Source organism: Poecilia reticulata, chromosome 16 (genome assembly GCF_904066995.2).
Source record: "Poecilia reticulata chromosome 16, P_reticulata-male-v2, whole genome shotgun sequence".
Classification (NCBI taxonomy): domain Eukaryota; kingdom Metazoa; phylum Chordata; class Actinopteri; order Cyprinodontiformes; family Poeciliidae; genus Poecilia; species Poecilia reticulata.
This window is the reverse complement of record NC_088845.1, coordinates 19,576,074-19,597,882: the sequence shown is the minus strand read 5'-3', so window position 1 is coordinate 19,597,882 and position 21,809 is coordinate 19,576,074. Positions and strand designations below refer to the sequence as shown.

Here is a 21,809-nt window from a genome sequence, read left to right as displayed (position 1 = left end):
CTGCCACAATCCAAAACATGTATGTTAGGTTCATTTGTTGACAACAGGTGTTAATGTTCTGAACACACAATTCCATAGTGATACATGGTGGCGGCACCATCATGTTGTGGGGATGCTACACTGCCTGTTCTTTACACAGGGAAGCGCAGCTACTCAAGATTTAAAAAGTAGTGCATTCCTGAAAGCAAAACGACTTGCAGGCTCCAAAAAAAAATAGAGAGGGGCACGGATGCTCACCTTTCAACAAAACAACAGCCCTATTTATGAAGCACGAACTACAATAGTATGGTTCAGAACGAACAAAGCAAAGCTATTGTTCTGTTAGAATGACCCAATCAGTCAAGACCTAAATTAGTCTGACATTGTATAGCCATAATTGGCTGTTTTTGTTTACATGGACTCACTTTTTAAAATAAATATGTTTTTCAGATTTCTATTTGAAAGATAAAAAGGTTTCAATTTTGTACCTATTCAATAAAATCCTAATAAAATATAATTAATACTATTGATTTTACCATCCATGGCACAATGTGGAACACTTCTTCACGGGATATGGACACATAATCAAGGCGTTCTGTGTGCTCCCACTTTACCCACATCCATCCTTCCATTCATCCATCCATCCATCCATCCATCCATCCATCCATCCATCCATCCATCCATTTTCTTACACCCTTGTCTCTTAGTGGGGTCGGGAGGGTTGCTGGTGCCTACCTCCAGCTAACGTTCCGGGCGAGACACTTTACCCACATTGTAATATTAAATGTAATAATCATTTAATAAAGTTCTCTAACTTTAGTTGTAGAGGACATCGTGTTGACTGTGGATTGAACCATGGGGTGTGATTAGGAAATAGTGCTTATGTCTCTCTTGATAAAACGTCACATTTCAGATTAAGTCCACTCCCAGACACGTGTAGATCAAAGTTTGCCTTTCAACCAGACAGACCTGTTGGTGGCAGAAGAAGCGAAAAATCTCTCCGTGGAAAACAGAAAAGAATGAGCGCCCTCTGCTGGAAATACCTTTCGCATTAAGCTCTTGATCTCGAGCATCGCCATATTGACGTCCCAACAACGCTGAGAGGTAATCATGTTATTTAATCACAAATCCTTGTTGTTTTATAACCCGCGTTGATCTTATTAAACGGGTTGAAAAGCCGGGAAAGGGTATCTTATCCGCGGTGGTCGTTGTGTATCTCGATTACGGTGTTCATGGGCTGTTTTGTCAAGGCGTTGTCAGCCAGTTGCCTCGCTAGAAAGCAGTCTATTCACTCCCTTAGCCTGCTAGCTTAGCACTTTTTAGGTTAGGAAAATGTGCCCATTTTCGAAGCTCGCTGTAAAGCCCGGCATAAATATTGACCTAGCAGGCGTTTAGTTGGCTACTTGAAAGCTGAATGTTGATTCCATCACGATATTACACTGTAATGTGGTCGAGAACTGGCTGTGACTTTCCTACCGGCTTTTCACTCTGCTGTTGACGAGCTAACGCTAACTAGTTAGCATCCCTGTCAGCTTCCCGGTTCTACTGCTAGCTTCAAGCTGTTAGCACTCAACCAGGCCGTAGGCCGCATTGGGGTTTGTCTGCTTTCATCTTTTAAATCAAATTATCAAGCCAATTATTTGCTTTGCCGCAAGTTTCTAAACTGATTAATTGACGTATTTAATTTTTTGTGACATTATTGTGTGGATACAAACCCCATTAGCTTCAGCTTCATTCGTTGGCGTGCGCTTGTTCACATAATTTGCTCATGTTTGCCTAATTGACTTTATTGATTTTAATCAACCTACTTTCTACCCCCGTTTTCCAACAGGAGGTAGTCGTTGTAGCCCCCAGTGATGACTATACTGAGTCCTGTGCCTCCCGATTAGACTGGTTGGATGCCCCCATTTAACATCCAGGTTTCTCCATTTCATACGCCATCATATGCAAACACACCATGCACCAATTGCTTAGCTCATGAGAATTATTATTTCTTGTGCTCATTTTGTTTTAAACAGTTTGTTTTTTTGAAGGTTATTGTAGACGTCCGTGGTATAAAGAGGGGGAAAAAGTCGTTCTTTATCAATTCAAACCTTATCTCAAGATATAGACCATAGTTCAAGTTAAAAAGCTTAATGATTGCACAGTATAGCAAGCAACTCTAACAGCATATCTTTATTTTTCCTTGTCTGTTTAGCTTTCTTACAACAAAGGCATCTCAGCAAGTCTTATTCACTTTGTCTGTCAACAATTAATCCTGGAGGAAACCTCCCAGGTATTGTTCTCTATATGTTTATATATTTATATTTTACATGAGTGTTTACTGATTAAAATATTATAATTAGTTGCCAGTAAATTGAATATGTTATGCCAGTATTATTAATCCATGCCCTTGTTGTTCTTGATTTGTTTAATTTGTTGTATTTTGCTTGTGTCTGTCTTTTTATAGGACATTTAGAAAAGATCCCGTACAGAATATGTCTGGCCCTGTTCCAAGCCGCTCTCGAGTTTACCCCGATGTAAACACACAGAGACCTCGGGAGTACTGGGACTATGAGTCCCATGTTGTTGAGTGGGGGTAAGGAAAGTGAAAACCGTTCAGGCTTTTTTTGTGCTTTATCAGTATTGCAAAATAACTATTAAAATAACTGATCACCAAAAAAAAAAAAAAGGTATGAAAATATCTGTCAAATAATGTCTGCCTATGCAGTCATGGAATATAGACAAGGTATTAGAGCTGGGCGATAAATCAGTAGGAATGCATATTGCAAATTAAGTTTTTCTCGGTAGACGGATGAGAATGTCAATGGGTCTATAAGACTTTTTTTTTCCCATATCGGCTAGAACCTGCAATGTATTTCCTTTTTTTTCCCCCCCATTTCATGTTAATTTTTCCTCATCCTCAAGGATTGGAAATGTTGTTTTCAAATTTTAAAAGTTTAGTCATTACTGCTTGGGGTGCCCCTATGTTTTTCTTCTTGGGGGGGAAAAAATAAGAAATCATTAGACCATCTAAAATACAGTATTAAATTCATTTGTTTATTTGCAATAATTATTTATTAGCTGTTTGTAACGGAAGACAACACTTGTATCTCACACAAGAGAATTTTACTGCATGAATTTTCCTTTATTTCTCCCATATCAAGTTGTGAGTAGGGAAAACAATTTAAGATTAATTTAATTTGCAACTTGTGTACCTCTAATTGAATCGTGAAAGGTCTGAATGAGTCTGTACATGAAGTAAATTTAGAATTTAACGACAAATTCAGGATTCACATAAATTAAATTAGTTTTTTTTTGTTTTGTTTTTTTCAGTTATATGTATTCAAATATTTTGGGTCAATCTTCATAGACCAGACATAAAAATATGTAGGGTTAGTTGGATAGGGGTTTTTTTCACCAGACAAGTATCAGGTCTGGTATTGGAGCCAATTTAAAATTTGTCCTGTAAAACGACCAGTTTGGTTTACGATCAGCCAAATTGAAGCCACATAAAAGTCAATATGAATTTCTCATTCAGAAAGTGTTTGACTCTGTCTTTTTTAATCTGCATTTAATGTACGGCATTGCACTGCAGGGGGACAACTTAAATGCAGAAATTGCATAATTTAGTTCAGTAAGTCTGCAAACAGAGGTCCGAAAAACGGTTTTAAAAAGCGAGCTGCGTGAGTATCAGAGTATCAGTCTTACTGACTGATCTCCGAGCTGCACCAGCGGTGCTGCAAGAAGCAGGACAACAAGGCGTTTACAGCAGGCAATATTGATTCTTCTCGACAATATTAAGAGTAGGGTGTGACGATACTAAAACTTCACATTCTGTTCCATTTCTCAGTAACAAGTTTTATTCTTTTTTTTTTTAAGGCAAAGTTATCATTAGAAGTTCTAATAATGAGAAAAAAATATAAACAATTACAACATAACAAAAATGTTATTGTCTTAATTAGGACATAGCCAAAAAAGTAGGAGGGAATTTATCTCGCATATAGAAAAACCGTATGTAACTTAAAAGTGCTCCTACGCTGTAGGGCAATAATACGACACCGTAAAGTCAAAGTGTTTATATTACTTTTTAAAAGTATTAACCTTGGATTTTTTATTTATTATTTTCAATGCGCGCATATATGCATGCTTTAATTTTGCTGCTGACACAGAAGGACAAGGGTATTAGTCTAAAATTTATTATTTTTTAAAGTGTGCACATGGATCTGGCTGAGGCCAATGTAGCTTTTTTTAATAGTAATTTTACATCATAACTTCATTAGTGGACAACTACAATAGGTAGATTTGGTTGCTGTTCTAACTATTATGGGTCCTCTTGTTTATTAACGTTTTCTGGTTCTATTAGCTGCTAATTCCTTTACTACTAAACGGAGGACAGCGTGTCGGGCATTATGCGACTTAGCCCACAGAACAGTTTTCTGGTGAACATTTTCCTGCGTTAATTAATACCCGCAGCTGTGCCAAGCAGGCTCTTTTTCTTGGTGAAGTCAGTAATGAGTTTACTTGTAAGTTGCTAATATTTAAACACACAGGTTAGGTTGTTTACTTCCTCACTGTTGCAGATGCAGAAGCATTGCTGAGATTTTTAACTTGCTCCCAGACAGAGCGTTGGTTGTGGCGTTATCAGAGCTCTCAGGAATTTATCTTCTGCTCTTCCTGTCTGTCTGTCTGTCTGTCTGTCTGTCTGTCTGTCTGTCTGTCTGTCTGTCTTATTGGGTAAATACCTCAGAAAAACACTCTCGCTTTGTCGCTTGATTAGGATTTCAGATTCTCCTTTCTGGACATACTCAGCTTGTTAGCAGAAGTTTAAACTTCAAGTAGCAGCTCACAGTTTTAAAGCTCAACCATGATTGTTCAAGAGAGCTACGGCAGGTAGGAGAGAGGCTGTCTGTTTAGTTGCGGAGCTGCTCTGTGAAGTATTTACAATAACTTAGGAAGATGAAAATGGGTTTGTATCACAATATTGATTTTGTAACACGCATAAAAGACGGCTTCACATCAACTCTGATGGGTAATATAAAAATTAACAGCAAGACATCAGTCTGACTTTATTAATGCTGAAGCTTTGTGCTCATCAACTTTTCTGAATATATGTTCAAACATTTTTCTTTTTTTCTTTTTTCCCCAGAAATCAAGACGACTATCAGCTCGTCAGAAAACTAGGAAGAGGCAAATACAGTGAAGTATTTGAAGCCATAAACATCACAAACAACGAAAAGGTGGTGGTTAAAATACTGAAGGTACGCTGATGATTATCTGGCAAACCATGGCTATATTGCTATGTGATCTGACATTTCAGGGAATTCACTGGACTTTCTGTCTTCCAGCCTGTCAAGAAAAAGAAAATCAAGAGAGAAATAAAGATCCTGGAGAATCTGAGGGGTGGCCCAAATATCATCTCACTCTTAGATATTGTCAAGGATCCCGTGGTACGTTTGGGCTCCATGTTGTCATGTGAAATGTTTAGGTAGGATATACATTTTTTATTTTTTCTAAATAAACATTGACTCCTTGTTTTTTTTCCCGTTTAGTCACGAACCCCAGCTCTGGTCTTTGAACATGTGAACAACACAGATTTCAAGGTAAGAACATTTTTTCTGTCTTCTTTTTCTTTTCTTTTTTTACTTTTACAGTCACTTAATTTTTGTTTTATTTTTTTCAGCAATTGTATCAGACTCTGTCAGACTTTGACATACGGTTCTACATGTATGAAATCTTAAAGGTAAGAAGTAGCCTTAAATTTAGCAGTGTTGCAGTATTTCGGCTTTAGCTAAATATAATTTCATTTAAATTTTTTTATTGAAGGCTCTGGATTACTGCCACTCTATGGGTATTATGCATAGGGATGTCAAACCCCATAATGTAATGATCGATCATGAACACAGAAAGGTAACTTGGGTTGCTTTATATACACGTCTTGCTCACCATTTGTGATGCTGATTTGTTGTACTAATTAAAATGAACTAAACTTGTCGTAGCTCCGTCTAATCGATTGGGGCCTGGCAGAGTTTTACCACCCAAACCAAGAGTACAACGTGAGAGTGGCGTCCAGGTACTTCAAAGGTCCTGAACTGCTGGTAGATTACCAGGTGAGTTTAAAGGCAAACAAGAACTTATGCCACGACAGGAGAGATCCATTTTTCTGCTGAGTGTTTTAAGAAAGCCAAGACACCAGTTAAAGATTTTTACTTTTTGTTTTTTTCTAGATGTATGACTACAGCCTGGACATGTGGAGCCTGGGTTGCATGCTTGCCAGCATGATCTTCAGGAAGGAGCCGTTCTTTCACGGCCATGACAATTATGACCAGGTAATGTCTCGCAATGAGTTATTTCATCGTCTGAGCACAGACTAGAAAGCGGTGCGAAAGTCGGTTAAAAAATAAAAATCAGATCACAACTCTGTGGTTTTCAGTCTGTTCAGTGAGATTCCAGAAAAAGTGCTTTCTTCAAGTTTTCCTCCTCCTATATGGAGCCACGCTGCTCGTCCCTCATTTGTTGCTGAGCACTGCTGGTGTGCTAGCTGAAAGAAGGCTGCTAAACTTTTTTTTTTTTTTTTTTCTGAATTTTAAGACCCACAGATTTGGCTTTGGGCTGGTTACTTGACCAGAGCGTCTTACTGTTTAACACTGTTTAACACTGTTTAATTGGTTAACACCAGCTGTTGTACTAGATCAGAGGTGCCTAAAGTCGGTCCTGGAGGGCCGGCATCCTGCATGTTTTAGTTCGCTCCCTGGTTTTACACACCTGCATCAAATGATGGCTCATTAGAAGGCCTAAGCAGAGCACTGACTTGATTAGGAGGTTGTTACAACCACTAGGGAGATAATAAAAACATGCAGGATGCCAGCCCTCCAGGACAGACTTTGGACGCCCCTGTACCAGATTGAGGAAGTGTTTAATTGATTCTTTGTCTTATGTGCATGTGCCAAAATGACAACTAAAAGTGATGTATAACATTCTTATATTACCGGGTGGAGGAAGAGCAGCTTATTTCACTTTGGATAAAGTTGTTTCATGTGTTTTTCTCTTCTTTTTCTTCTGTTTTAAATGTTAGTATAGATACAGTGATAGGATGAAGCAGTGGTATTTTTACTCCTACTTATACCATAAGAATCTCATACTGGCCAGTACTTAATTTAGTTCTTATCCTGGTAGCCAAACAAGTTTAGTGGGTTTTTGTTTGATTTTTTTGCCTTTTTCTCCCCCCTCATATTGCACAACATCTTTTAGTCTTGCAGAGCCACACCCTGGCCTCACAGCCCTGTGAGACCTTTTGTTAAATGTAAGATAAGATTTCTCATAAGTGACAGGTTAATGCCTTCTTCAGTAATAATTGTTAAATTAATCTACAAGTTAAACAGAAAAAAATCCAGTAATCTTACTATATCTGCATATTTGTCCCCACCTTATTTTATTATTTTATTTTTTTTCTTCCTGCAAGATGAGCAGCAATAATGCAGAGATGCACCAATCAGTTTTGTGGCACATTTTCAATCTGTTGTAAATCCTACCAAGGTTCTTCTTATTCAGATTTCTGCTTACAATGTGTAATTAAGATAGCTCAAAATAGTTCCTGCAATGAATGATTATTATTCATGCGGTGAGCAGAGGTGATATCATACAGTGAGGACATGGTTGCTGTAAAACAGTTGTGCCATTTTAAAACGGGCAATGATGGCAGAGCCAACATTTGAAATGGTCTAATTGGCTGTTAATTAGCATTAGTTGCTGCAACTGCGCTCTCACTTTGACTCAACACAAAGACTGTTGTTTATGGGTGCACGATAATTACCGAGCCAACAGGATTTTTCAGTTTTCAAAGCTCATGTTGACCCAGTTTGTTTGAAAATAAACCAGTTCCAGTCAATTTCTGGGTCCTGCTCTAGTAAAATTGTCATTTGACTCCATTTCCAACTTATAAGCAAGCAGTTTGGTTTTTTTTTCAGGTTTTGTAGTAAAAGTAATTTAAAAATGTTTATGTAGTTAGTTTTATGGAAGGCTTTTTCAAGTTTTATTATATATTTTTTTCCAAACACACTCTTAATATTTCATTTTTTTTTAATGATTGTGTTGAATCTGGAATACTTGAGCTCAACATTTTAATTGATAAATGTCTGAACTTACAGCTTGTGCGGATTGCAAAAGTACTTGGCACAGAGGACTTGTATGACTACATCGACAAGTACAACATTGAATTGGATCCACGGTTCAATGACATTCTGGGAAGGTGCGTCATTGAGTCAACTGTTTTGCTTTTTAACGGTGTGACGGATTGTTTGGCCTCAACTTGACCAGCTAATTTGTCTCCCTTTCTTCTGGTTTACCTGCAGACATTCCCGCAAAAGATGGGAGAGGTTTGTGCACAGTGAAAACCAACACCTAGTCAGCACAGAGGCTCTAGACTTCTTGGACAAACTGCTGCGCTACGACCATCAAGCTCGCCTCACAGCTAGAGAGGCCATGGATCATCCCTACTTCTGTACGATTGCTTCTGCCCTTGTTCCTTTTTTTTTTTTTTTTTTTTTTTTTTTTTTTTTTTTTTTTAAACATTGTTGAGTTTACGTGCAGCCTTGAATCCCATTTGCTTCCTTCTTTTTGTCTTTTTAACTATTTGTTCTTCCTTCCTTTATTTCTAGTCTCTAATAGTATTTCTTCTGTTCTTAATTTTGATCTGCCCTTCCTTGTTTTTAATTTCCTCTTTAAGCTGACATGACATTTACCACCTTTACCTCTGTACATCTTTCCCTTTTCACATGCCTTCCTTTCTTCACTGGAGTGCCTCCACCCCTCTCTATTTGCATCTCCTTTTACGTTTTCTTCCCCATGTGACCTTGTGTCCTTCTTCTCCTTCTGTTCTTTCTTGAGCTCTTCTTTCCTTCCGTATGACCTTACGTCATGCTTCCCACCTTGCCTATACTTTCTTCCTTGCGTCCTTCTTTTCTATCTATTATACATAAGTATGGATGAAATGGTCAGGAATACGATGGGATTTTTACATGAGCATGTGGGAATGCTGGCAAGATGTTTTCTAATCCATCTGCTGTGTTATATTCTCAGATCCCATCGTCAAAGATCAGGGAAGGGGGGCCACTCCTGGGGGCATGGCTGCCAGCTCCACTCCAGTCAGCTCCTCGAGTATGATGGCTGGTGAGTCGCCTTGGACCAGTTGCTGCACCACACTTTTTTTTTTAAATTTCTTTTCCAAATTGTTTTGGTGTCAAAGTCTTGGCACAGGCATTTCCTTGAAAGGCTGCAGAACAATTTGAATCACTCATTTTTATTTTATTTTTTTTTAGATGGTGTGAACGAGACTAGCCTTCGCAAATGAGTAATAACCCTGTTTTTTTCCTTTCAGGCATCACCTCCATGTCCTCCTCACAGCCGCTGGCTAACATTGCTGGATCGCCCGTCATCTCTGCCCCAAACACTCTGGCCACACAAGTCCCTGCAGCCACCGGGGCCCAGCCCTGAAACCACTTCCTCACCTGTGTTAAACGTGTGCTCATGGCCATGCCCTGCCTAGCTCTCTCTGCGAGCCAGGGCCATGGAACCCCCCCCTCTTTTTATGTTGACAATAACAAAGAAGATTTAAATTACTTTTCATGTTCAGTTCTATTTTGACACCTGGACTTGACAGAACCGCATTGTTGCACCTGTCGGGTTTGTTAGACATTAATTTGGGTGTGTTACTTGACAATGCCATTGTCTAGAAATTCTAATAAGATGTAGACATAAAGAGAATGGATAATAAAATTTATTTTGTATGTTCCAAATATACAGTCTTGCTTGAAACTGTTTGATGGGGATCCTGCTGTATTACACTGTGAAACCTTTACGTGACTTCACACAAAATCGGGGAGTCGGGGAGATCTGGTGTGTCCCACCTATCAGTGCTCGCCGGTTGCACACGATGTAATGTGCAGGAGTTGTTGGTGTTTTGAAGTTGTTAGATGCTTATCATTCTTTAATTGGACTTTTTTGTAGATATTCTACAGTTACTGTCAGGTTGCATGCACCCAATGCTGAGTTTCACAGGGTCAATAGTTTGCCAACTTTATGTTACTTTCACTTCTGTATGTGTATGTAAGTGTCCATGTTTGTTTTTTATGAAGTCTCTTACACATGATTTTGATTACATAGACAATTTTGTAACTTTTTTTGTTTTATGCTGGGAGGAGTCATCACCTACGGAAAAACAACTTCAAAAATAAACAATTTAAACAGGGCTTTACAGGCACTACGTTATTGACTGTACCATCCCACAAATGGTTTGCGTCAACTACGAGTAACTTTGGTGTAGGGCAGGAAGGCGATTTTTAGTTTAAAATGAACTTTGTTTTCCATACTTTGCAGATTCGCCTCAATAGAATCTCACAATATCATCTAGTCTCGGTTAAGTTCAAAAGTGAAACTTGTGGATTCATTGCACAAAGGTGTATTAAAAATGTTTTTTATGTAAAACTAAATTTGATCAGAGAACTGGAGTTGTGTTAGACCAGTAAAAATGAGTCAAATACAGAATAACCGCCTGCTGACAGGCATGTTTTTTTTCCTGTATAGATTATGCACTTAACTGGACATTGGCATGCACAGAGTCAGCCGTTGGTTCTGTGGAGGTGTTTAAGAAACCCCGGTTGGTTTAGTGTTTTTTTTTTTTAGGTCTGGTGTCTCATGTTTCTGACAATACCGCAGAGATTCTGTGCTGGCCTATAAAGCACAGCAACAGCATGGTTTTTAAAACTGGTGTTAGGTACTTTTGACAGCATAAGCTGGTGCTTGTAAAATAAAATCAATGAAGCTTGTCAGCAGGGGCGAGGCAGTATTCTAACCATCACCGGCAGCAGACGTGGGGCCCCATATCATCACCCTGGACCTCAATCAATGGACTCTCAGCATTGTTCCTGAGACATCGATTTTCAAATTAAAAGCATATGTAACTTATCTAAAAAGTTGCTCAAGTACTTTGGAGTACTTGAGCAACAGTCCCGTTGCTTTTCTCCTTTATTATCCAAGGTAAAACATGGTATTGGTGCTGGCTCAAGAGTTGCCCAACATAATGGATGGGCCAGTTGTCGCCCATGTTCTGCAGGCGTCTGTGTGTGGTGGTCCCCTGAACTAGCTGCAAGTCATGCCTTGTCAGCAGACAAGCCCATTACTGCAAACACTGTAATGGGCTTTATTGTGCATAATTCATTTTGATTATCCCAGTTGCACCCATTCTGCCACGCCTTTTCTTTCCACTGAACCTTCCAATGATATTGCATTTTTTTGGAAACAGCCTTTCTGTTGATGGTTTCAGTTACTGACTGCTGGGCAGCTGACAAAGTAACATTCTTTACCAGGATTTTGTTAGTCATTATGGCCATAGCATCATTTCTGTTTTAAATATCTGGTTTTTTATTAGCTTAATTTTTAGACTAATTCATTTTTTGTTTTCCATTTGATTAAGCCATAGTCACAAATATTAGGGTTGATTAAAGATTGAAATTGGACTCATAAATAACACCTGACATTGAACAGGTGGGCCTTTGGTCAAAGGGTCAAGTGACTATTACAACCAAAGTCAGCTGTTGAACTTCTTAAAAGGCTTAGCATCTGTTGGACAACTTCAAAAACACAGGAACACGTTTTGACTGAGACCCATGAAGTTCTACATGCACATGCTACGAGGACAAGACCACAGATACCACTGACATTTTTCACTTCTCTGGAGTTTTGTTTCCAATTCAATACTTCATTTACTTCCAGATCTTTTAATTAACCCCATACAGTTGCAAATAAATAGCAGTCCAGGCAGTATTAAGAGGGATTGCCAAGCAAATTTATGTGAACATGTTTGTGTTTGACTCACTGGTTGGAATTAGAGCAAAGGCAATCAAGTCCAAAGTTGTCTAAAACCGTAGAGACAGGTTAATCTGGGGGTCCTACATTTTGTTCATTGTCCGTCCATCCATATTTATTGTCACTTCCTACCACATAACCATGGTGGGATGAGACTTTTGCTGCATAAAGGACTTTTCACTGCAGTGAAAACGTGCCGATTGATTCTCTAATTTGCCGGTTATTTGTTTGAGTAAATCAAATAAATCAAATAAAATTAATATTTCTTCTAATCTTTTAAAATAATTTGTAACTTAAAACAATCAAGTAAAAATAAATAAATAAAAGACCTCGTCTTATTGCTTTTCTGGTTTCTGTGAGAAACAAAAAAGCTGTTAATAAAACGTGAATAGCTTGTTATTCGGACGTGCATAAAATGATGCATTCGTTGAATTATGTAGTGTTGGATATTACTTTTGCCAGCGACTTCACATTCTCACAAACAAAGCAACCTCCTATGTCCTATGAATAAAACCATAAATGTTTTCTATTATTATTTTTGTTCCGGTGAACCTCTGTTTAAACACAACCCAAAATATGCAAACAGCGCAGCGATCAATCAATACGACCACTCTGTTTGCGCCAAGAAGAAACAGTTGTCATTTGTCCTATATTATTGAAAGCAGCATTGACCCCGCCCATTGTGATTCGTCTCGTGCGGCTGAGCCCATAAAGATTAAAGCGCTGTGTGAAAAGTTTGCAGTCGCGCTGTGAAAATGGGAAAATTTGCAATCATTTCGGTTGCAATAGCAGCACTTTCGGTGCTGCTCGGAGAGAGGGTCCTCAATATTAGGTAAGGTGGAAGTCAGCTGGTTCCACTGCTTTGTTTGTCTTTATTCAAACTGTTTGCTACATTCAGTGTAACTTTGTGCTTAAATTCGACAGCAAAAGGCACCTCATTTTCAGGGAGATTGGCAACAAACATCTCCCCAACTGCGTGGCGCTCAGAAAGATAGGCAAGCGATGAAACAACCAAAAATGCAGCCAAAGCAATGTTTGAAAATACTAAAGTAGTGGTTCGTTATTTTCTCCTGCAGAACATGGGTCGGAGGATATAACCATTGTGGGAGACGGCCTTGCCTTTATCAGCGGTGTGGGTATTTATTTTGTAACGCAGCCAAGTCTTTGCCCTTGTATAATAAAGCAAACGTGCAGCAAACTCAAACATAGGGTCATATTTCATTTTAAATCTGTTGACATTTATTGCTGTCGGATTTATTATTGATAATCAGAATTTGTTTCTTGATTTATTTTATGATTAAATTATTTCTTTTTAAATATTTACAGGGACTCAAATTTCCTGGATTCCCATCCTCGGATGAGCCTGGAAAAATCTACACCCTTGATCTCAAAGATCCTAATCTGAAACCGGTGGAGCTGCGTATGCCAAGGAACTTTGATTTGGAGTCATTCAACCCCCATGGCATCAGCGTATACACAGATCCAAGTGGTAAAATGCTTCTTTTGGTTTTTGGAATTGAGGACATACGGCTAGTGTTAAGCTTCCTCTTGTCTGTTGCTTATAAGTCTATGCCAGGTTGTGCTATTAAAGTATAGGGCTTCTCAATATTAGGAAACATGCAGTAATATTGCTGAAGTTATAATAACCCATCACCTCTGATAAGTGCAAACAGACTGCAGACAACGAGGTGTTCTTTAAAGAAGTTCCTTCAGGCCTACATCTGCTGTTTTTGATAACTTTTAGTTGTAGTTTCTTAGTGGCTTAACAACTTTACCACTTCTAACCTTCTAAAACATTTTATTCTGCAATATATTCATAACACCAAATTACCACAGTGCCTGAATGCATTGAACTTCAGCATACCAAGCAGTTCTTTGCAATACGCACTGAATAGTTTTTACATATATTCGCTTTACTTGTAAGGTATGTATTTAAAATAAATTGCAATTCAATTGAATTAAGCTCCTTTCAATGAAATGCCATTGTGACCAGTTTTTAAAATTTATTTGTTACTTGAAGGATTTAGTAAGCCAACACAGCCCCTCCTTCACTTTGTGCTGACTGAAAGAGGGTTTCTCCACTTTTCACTTGCTTGCCTAGACAAACATTCATAAACGAATTGCTTTTATTGGGCAGTCTACTCAAAATGCGACAAGATACATTTTTCATGAAGCAGCCAATGACTTCTCCACCTGACAAAAAATCAGCTACCAGCTTTCTATGCTTGTTCTATAACGAGCAGAACGGTAAAACATTATGAGTAATAAGCACATTAAATTAGCCTGGCCACTGTCTTTCTGTGGAATTCAACTCAAACTTCTCGCTTCCAGCCCTGTCTGGACTTTCTCCCTTTGACCTGGATTGTTTCCAGTAATTTAGTTTTTAAAATTTTTTTTATACTGGGTTAATCAACAAACAGAAGAAGTTTTCTTTACTGCTGTAGAATTGCAGTCTGCCTGTAGTTTTAGTAATGGCAGTTGAAGAAGTGAACAATGTCGTTCAGTCCTTGTTGGCCATGTTTCCAAATATTGGATTAACATTAACAGCCACCTCGTTCAGACCAGCTCTTCTCTCTTCACAGTGGAGGATGGTTGTTTACATTGCAGACAATTTCTAGTAGGCTCCATAGTGTCAAACTGGCTCGTAACACGCCACGGGCAAACGTTAGCGGTTGGGTAAAATCGCTTTCGTGAAACGATTGTCTCTCAACAGACGAGAGTCCAGACCCTCTGTATGAAGCACAGTGTAGTACAAGGGGCTGGTTTTTCCCAGACTACTATGACATCTGCTGATTAAAATCTTTTCTATGTAATGGTTTGAGTCTACGTATGAAAATCAAAATAACATTAAATTCATAACACCCGATCGGCACTTTTTTTCATTTCAAGTTTTCTTACATCATTTCTCTCATTTGAATTCCTAAAGCTCAGTTTGTGAAGTTCCTAAAGTGTTGCTTTCCTTTTTGTGTTTCTTTGTCAGATGGTTCAGTCTACTTGTTCGTTGTTAATCATCCTCAGTTTGGAAGCCAAATTGAGATCTTCAAATATGTGGCAGATGGCTCCTCCCTAGATCATATTAAAACCATAAAGCATGAGCTACTGAACAGGTGAACACTCTTTGATAATCTGAAATTTACTACAATTTGTAATCTATCTAAAAAAATGATTCTATTTTTTATATGAGACTGTTTTTGTTCTTTGCAGTGTGAATGATATTGTTGCAGTAGGGGTTGAGAGTTTTTATGCCACCAACGATCACTACTTCAACAACGAACTCCTGAAAACATTGGAAGTTATTTTGCTTATGCCTTGGACCAATGTCGTGTACTACAGTCCTAAGGAAGTGAAGGTAGTCTCTGATGGCTATCACTTTGCCAATGGCATCAATATGTCTCCAGACCAAAGGTGAGGATTCTTGCCTCGTGTATCCAGCATGGAGACGGTTTGCTTGTGTGTGTGTGCGTGTGTGTGTGTGTGTGTATTGCATCACTGTTGTAAAAATTCCTCTTCCTTATAGGTACATATATGTGGCAAACATATTAAACCACAGTGTGAATGTATTGGAGAAGAAAAAAGACAACACACTGACACCAATAAAGGTAGAAATACTCAGGCATGCAAACTTGCTGGGCTTCTTTGCTGTGCTTTTTAAATTGAAGTTATTTTATGATTACTTTTTCATCAGATTTGATCATATATATATATATTCAGCTATTTTTGAGCAACTGAATGCAAAACTTCACCAAACTTAATCATTTTTGCAGCGGTCTAATAAAAATGCAGCCAACTTGCTTTCTAAAAAAGTGCTTTTTTGCCTTTATTACAAATATTTTTTTAAGGACAAAAGTCATGGAAATTTTTGGAATTGCAAAGGTCAAAAAGCAGACTCTGTATTGCCCAACTATGGGTGTGGCGCATGCTTATTCTCAAGTGGTAACTTTTTTTTTTCACAGTTTTCTTTGGATGCACAGTAATTTTTGTTTCCTCACCAGTCTGTGCCTCTGGGTTCACTCTGTGACAACGTCGAAGTGGATCCTGAAACCGGCGACCTTTGGCTGGGCTGTCACATTAATGCAAAGAAGCTTTTCCTGTTTGATCCCAAAGACCCTCCAGGCTCAGAGGTTTGTGTTGCTATTAAAACAGAAGAACATAAAAACATTAACCTTCTCCTAAGACATAATGCTGGTGGTGATGTTAACTATTTATTACTCCTGATCATGCTTGGTACATTTAATTTTATTTTTTATAGGTCATCCGCATCCAGAACATTCTGTCAGATGAACCCGTGGTGACACAGGTGTATACAGATGATGGCAATGTGCTCATGGGATCTTCGGTGGCAACTGTCTACGGGGGGAAGCTTCTCATAGGGACCGTGTTTCATAAAGCGTTGTGTTGTGATTTAAAATAGGCAAATGGAGGTGATTAACCTCTCAACTGTCTCACCTCAAAACATTTGCATGTCCATGAGGACAGCGGTGTCCTCATGACGGTAAAAGATTTAAATAAGGAAGTTTAGCCAATAAAATGGAAATCAGGATATACCTCTATGGTTAGACGGAGTGGTGATGATTTTAATGGTGATGTGCTGCAGGGTTTTCTCCTTACAAAGTCTTCTGAAAATACACTTGAAAGGATCTGATAAAAGAAAGCCTCTCCAAGTAGGTGCTTACTGAGCCACACAGCTGAAAAAAAAAAATTTACAAGTGAATTTTCTTTTTTTTTTTTTCTCCTTTAGTGTTGGGCAGTAATTCAGTCATTTCAAATATATGGGTAGATTATTCATGTTATTAGTTTGTGTTCATTAAAAATGATCTTTTCTGTGAAAATGTGGGTTTTGGGTTGTTTGTTATGGTTTAATCACTGTAATTTTTATAATTGAAATAAAAAAGCTCTTAAAAGTACATTTTTAGCTAACACAGTGTATATAAATAACATCCGCTGATAGAAATTGTTTTTTTTTTTTCATTTGCACAACAGAATGACTCTAAAAGTAGTAGTATTGCTTTGCATCTATCTTTTCATCATGTTTGTTGTGGGGGGGATTTGCACAATTTTTGTGAAATATCAATATTCCATAGAAAAAAATATATCCATCCTCTTTTTATAGAAGTTTTATTTTAAAACGCATAGAAATAACATTGAGCTTTTTTAAAAGTGAAAATTTCCTATATTAGATATCACAATTTATAAGCCTTGTCTTTTCTTTCCAAAGTTCATGTAACATTTAGCTGGACTCAGAGCAAAAGTGGCTCTGGGGGTTGAAGACCCCCAAGTATAGAAGCTGACTGTTCATAGGGTGCCGTATCAAAGTGTATTATTGGAAAGGCAAGGGGAAGGAAAAGTGTGAAAGAAAAAATATACACAAGCAACCAGGACAAACAGAAGATTATGAAGTAAAATAAAGCCCATTCCAGAGTAAGATTCACAAAGGACAGACTGAGGCTGGGGACAATTCTTCAAGAGTCGAAACAGGTATTTTCACTCTGTTTTTTTTTTTCCAAGTCCCCACTTAAAATTTGTGGGGTATTGATTAGACGAAAATAAAAGAATAATTGTACTTTTTTATATAATATTCTTATAAACAGACGTACTTGAATGTAATAGCTTTTTGTGTTTTTACTCCTTGTGGATTTTATGTATGTGAAACTTTTCACAGTCCTACCAAAATGACTTAAGTCCTTTATAAGGAACACTCCCTAGTTAACTAGTATAAATTTAGAAAAAATATAGTTACATTAAAGATAAGTGTTGAAAATATTGTTTTTGGATTATTTTCTATCCCCAAAGCATAAACACTACTTTTAATTGTTGCTCCTTGGCGCCATCTTTGGTGGAGGCGTGTAAACGCACTTCGGAAGTTCAGTCAAACATGGCTGCTCTAAAGAAAACGCTAATCGCTGCTGCTGTTGCCGCTGTAGCTGCTTTTTTCGGCCACGCATTTCTTAAAATACAGTAAGTAATCTAAACTTTTGTCGACCGATGATGAAATGCAGATATAGGACTGGCAATATATTTGTAAATGCCGATAGTTATTGCCTGAACGGTTTGAAGTGTTAAATATTATTTAAAACTATATTTAAAAAAAAGAGGCCCATCTAAGCTTAAAACGTAAAATTTCAAGCTGGTTTTGTTGACTTTAGTTGTTTTTTTCTGCAGGAGGCTGAGTCTTGCCTCCAGAGAAATGCCTGTCAAGCATCTCAAGTGTCGTTATTTACCCTATATAGGTATGCATTCTTCATGTAGAAGTGTCTTCTGTTTTGGGTACACAAATCTCTCTTTTTTTTTCTTTGCACCAACTTAATTCAGCTCTTTTTGTAACATATAAGAGCAACAAGAAAGTCTGAAGTCCAAGCATTTGAAAGTAGGTCAAGTGTCAACAAGACAACAGACTTAAAGAACGAAAAGTATTAAGTTATACCATAAACCCTTTTTTTCAGAGTATGGAGCAGAAGATATCACTATACTTAAAGATGGACTGGCCTTTTTGAGCACAGTATGTTTTTTAATCACTGAACATCTAGTAGTTAATCTGGTTTGATTTTTTTCTTTCTCTGTAATTCGAATCATGTTCATTGCTCAAGTGTGTAATATAATGAGAATGCTCTCTGGCTGGGGATGGCTTTCATGTAACACAATAGATTTGGAAAATAATCAAAAGTCACCAAAAGAGTTGAAGTCTAAAAATAGCTCGTCGACTGTCAAGAAAAACCTCTAACACAGTCACTGTTATCCATGTAGGGGCTGCATGATTATCTTGGATTGCCTTCGTTCTCCAATGAACCAGGAAAAATGTACGTTCTGGATCTGTTGCACCCAAAACCGACCCCAGTGGAACTGCAAATCAAAGGAGGACTGGACCTCAGCTCTTTCAACCCGCATGGGATTAGTGTATACACGAATGAAGCAGGTAGGACACATTCCAGCTTCGAAATATAACCTGGAATCATTTTCTCATTTGTTTCTGAAGTCAATCGATGCATGAACAGCACTGGTGGTTGCTTTTAATGATTGTAGCAACTAATACCAATGTAGTAACATAAACCTTTTTGAAAATAAAGTTGAGTTTTTTTCAGTCTATAATGACATTTTGGCAATAATGTAGAATGTTATGACCTTATTGATGATCATAAAAAAAGCCTTTAGAAATGCAGTAATTGCAGTCAGTAATTTAATAACGCATAAATAGATCAGCATTTCTTGAGAATGTATATTTTTTTGCCTTTTTTTCTTCAATTTTCTCAACAAAACTGGATTTAATGAATGGCAGAGTTGTGCTATTTATTCATTGAAGGATATACAATTCAGCACATTTGTAATGCTGTTCATTAGTTTAGATATCTAAGTCAATGGTTTTAAATGTAGGTAAGTAAGTTTTAACTATTAACTGCAAAGTGAATTTGGGGGTAAGATTAGTGAACTCAATGTGAAAAAGAGTCCAAAGAGCATTCTGAACTATTCTTAGCAACAGACAGATCATAGCTTTCACACAGTGATAAGCACAATTTGAGAATTTGTGTGATAATTTATTCCCATAATACATGAAAAATATTTAACTTCAAAGAAAATGTACATTCTATGCTATAGTTAAATTTATGGGTATAAAATGCTGCCTTTATGGGACAACAAATGAAGTAGGAAGGCCCAAAACAGCAGCGACTTGTTATAAAATTGAGTTCAACCTATTGGGGAAGGAGAGAATGGGTTCTGAACAACTTCAATTATATTCACACACATTCTCCAATATTTGGATTATATTCCTTAGCCCTGTTGCACCTCTAACAAGCTTCTCGCTGTGCAGAGAACCTTACATGAAAACTGACTGGAACTATGTCAAAGTAGAAAATAAACTCCTGATAGATTGTCAAAGAGCAAAACATGCTATCAAATACATAGGTTTAGCAGCAAAAATCACACTCAGTCTAACAACAGAAAACTATTTATTTTACAGATGACTCTATATATCTGTTCGTTGTCAATCATCCTCAGCAAAAAAGCCAGGTAGAGATCTTTCGCTTTGTTGGGGAGGACACACTTGTGCACTTAAAGACTGTTGCCCATCCTTTGCTGTTCAGGTATTAACTGCTCAATAAATCCTCCTGGTTTACCTTCAGCAGTATGTTTTACATGTTTGGATATCCATCTTATTATTGCTTGTATTTGTTTCAGTGTGAACGACATTGTCGCCGTTGGACCAGAGCATTTCTATGCGACAAATGATCGTTATTTTAGTTATACACTTCATCTGCTAACTGTCATCCTGAGTATGCCCTGGTGTAACGTTGTGTACTACAGCCCTGAGGAAGTGAGGGAGGCAGCTGGTGGCATTCAGTCTGGAAATGGGATAAATATATCTCCAGACAAAAGGTTATTTTCAGCTCGTTTTATTGTTAACAATGACAGTATGCACGATGAATCTGGTGATTTAGAGGTGTACCTCAATATGTTACATAGTAAAAAAGTTAATTTATCATAGTAATTATTTATAGAAAGTGAAGCTTTAATATAATATGCTTTTATTACACACATATTATAAGATGCCAAACATATGTTTAGAATTTATCTCCGGTACAATGATGATCATGGTTTACATCAAGGGAAACTCCAAAATTCAGTGACTGAGAAAATTCACTAATTACACAGGATTGTTCTGAAAAGTGCGTACATGTACTGTACAGTATATTCACTCAGAACCTGGTCAGGCCTCCTTTTCCAGAGCCACAGGCAGATTAAGTCCAAAACTCTGCTACTGTGAAAAATGTGCGAACACCAATGTACGTTAGGAACTGCAGGCGTGTGTTGCTCATGCAGCACAACGAAATTAGCATCTTTGTAAAGCGAAGGAATGCTTTTCAGCTGAAGGAATGCTCTAAAATATTCCAGTAGTAGATGGAAGTTCTTACTTTAAGAAAACACATTGTAAATAATGCTAAAGTTTTAAAAGTGATGGAAGTATTAGACAAATGCTGTTTTGTTTTTTTTCCAACAGATATATTTATGTTTCTGATATTCTGGACCATGAGGTGGATGTTTTTGAGCGATTAGATGGAGAACGGTTGGTGTACATTAAGGTGTGTGTTTTCGTGTTTCTTAATCTTGGAAGTGACAAAGACGGTTCTGCCTTTTGATACGTTGTCAGCATTACAAACTGCCCCTGATCTTCGGACTTTCTGTTTGCTCCAAAGGTCTTTTTTCAACATATAAAAAGAAGTTGCGCTTTGCTATGATTTTATTTTATGTGCTGTTATTTTAGATTTTGTTATTTTTGTACTGTTTGTTTTTTCAACAGTCTGTTCCAGTTGGAACACTTTGCGATAATATTGAGGTGGACCACATGACAGGTGACGTCTGGCTGGGCTGCCATCCGGATGCCACCAAATTGTCCAATTTTGATCGTAAAGATCCTCCTGGCTCAGAGGTCTCTGTTTTTTTTGGTTTTTTTTACTGTTTCTTTTCTTCTTTTACAATTCATGCTTGTACAATTGTTATAAAATAACTGCCAACAACCTTCTCTGCAGATCATCAAGATCAAGAACATTGTCTCAGATCATCCAGTGGTAACCCTGGAGTATGGAGACGATGGTCATGAGCTGATGGGCTCCACCGTTGCTGCACCTTACGAGGGGAAGCTGCTCATCGGGACAATCTTTCACAAAGCCCTGTACTGTGCTTTGAAATAAACTGACCGCTATTTATCCAAAAACATAATTTGCTTATCTCTCTTGTACAATGAAACTGTTTTGGTTTGTCATAGAAGATTACGAGAAAACAGGATAACTTTTTTTCCTGGTATTTACACTTGGACCTGCTACACATCTAAAAAGATTTTTTAGATGCAGCAGTCAAAAATGTAGGAATAGTTAAGACTGAAAATAGGCGGATATGAATGATGAATACAGTTCTGCAGTTTCGTTTGCACACACTCAACATGGAAACATTGTATAACGCAATGTCAGTCAATTTTAAAAGCAAGAATTGGAAGTATTGTA

General features: G+C 37.7%; 3 protein-coding genes across 3 annotated transcripts; all 3 read left to right on the top strand.

Moving 5' to 3' along the window:
• Positions 1-925: 925 nt before the first annotated feature.
• LOC103478532 (casein kinase II subunit alpha-like) lies at positions 926-10,205 on the top strand. The gene is made up of 15 exons (XM_008432436.2): positions 926-1,083; positions 1,811-1,898; positions 2,177-2,254; positions 2,429-2,557; positions 5,108-5,219; positions 5,307-5,408; positions 5,511-5,561; positions 5,642-5,701; positions 5,785-5,868; positions 5,958-6,068; positions 6,186-6,287; positions 8,106-8,206; positions 8,310-8,458; positions 9,037-9,126; positions 9,335-10,205. Exons 4-15 carry the CDS (start codon positions 2,457-2,459, stop codon positions 9,448-9,450), a joined length of 1,179 nt encoding a protein of 392 aa, XP_008430658.1. The 5' UTR covers positions 926-1,083; positions 1,811-1,898; positions 2,177-2,254; positions 2,429-2,456; the 3' UTR covers positions 9,451-10,205.
• A 2,051-nt stretch (positions 10,206-12,256) lies between these two features.
• LOC103478535 (serum paraoxonase/arylesterase 2-like) lies at positions 12,257-16,364 on the top strand. The gene is made up of 9 exons (XM_008432441.3): positions 12,257-12,652; positions 12,745-12,815; positions 12,897-12,952; positions 13,147-13,309; positions 14,801-14,927; positions 15,025-15,225; positions 15,338-15,419; positions 15,813-15,941; positions 16,070-16,364. Exons 1-9 carry the CDS (start codon positions 12,576-12,578, stop codon positions 16,229-16,231), a joined length of 1,068 nt encoding a protein of 355 aa, XP_008430663.1. The 5' UTR covers positions 12,257-12,575; the 3' UTR covers positions 16,232-16,364.
• Positions 16,365-16,858: 494 nt separating this feature from the next.
• LOC103478537 (serum paraoxonase/arylesterase 2-like) lies at positions 16,859-21,528 on the top strand. Its single transcript, XM_008432442.3, has 9 exons — positions 16,859-17,775; positions 17,980-18,047; positions 18,261-18,316; positions 18,562-18,730; positions 19,772-19,895; positions 19,990-20,187; positions 20,810-20,891; positions 21,110-21,238; positions 21,339-21,528. Exons 1-9 carry the CDS (start codon positions 17,693-17,695, stop codon positions 21,498-21,500), a joined length of 1,071 nt encoding a protein of 356 aa, XP_008430664.1. The 5' UTR covers positions 16,859-17,692; the 3' UTR covers positions 21,501-21,528.
• Positions 21,529-21,809: the final 281 nt, after the last annotated feature.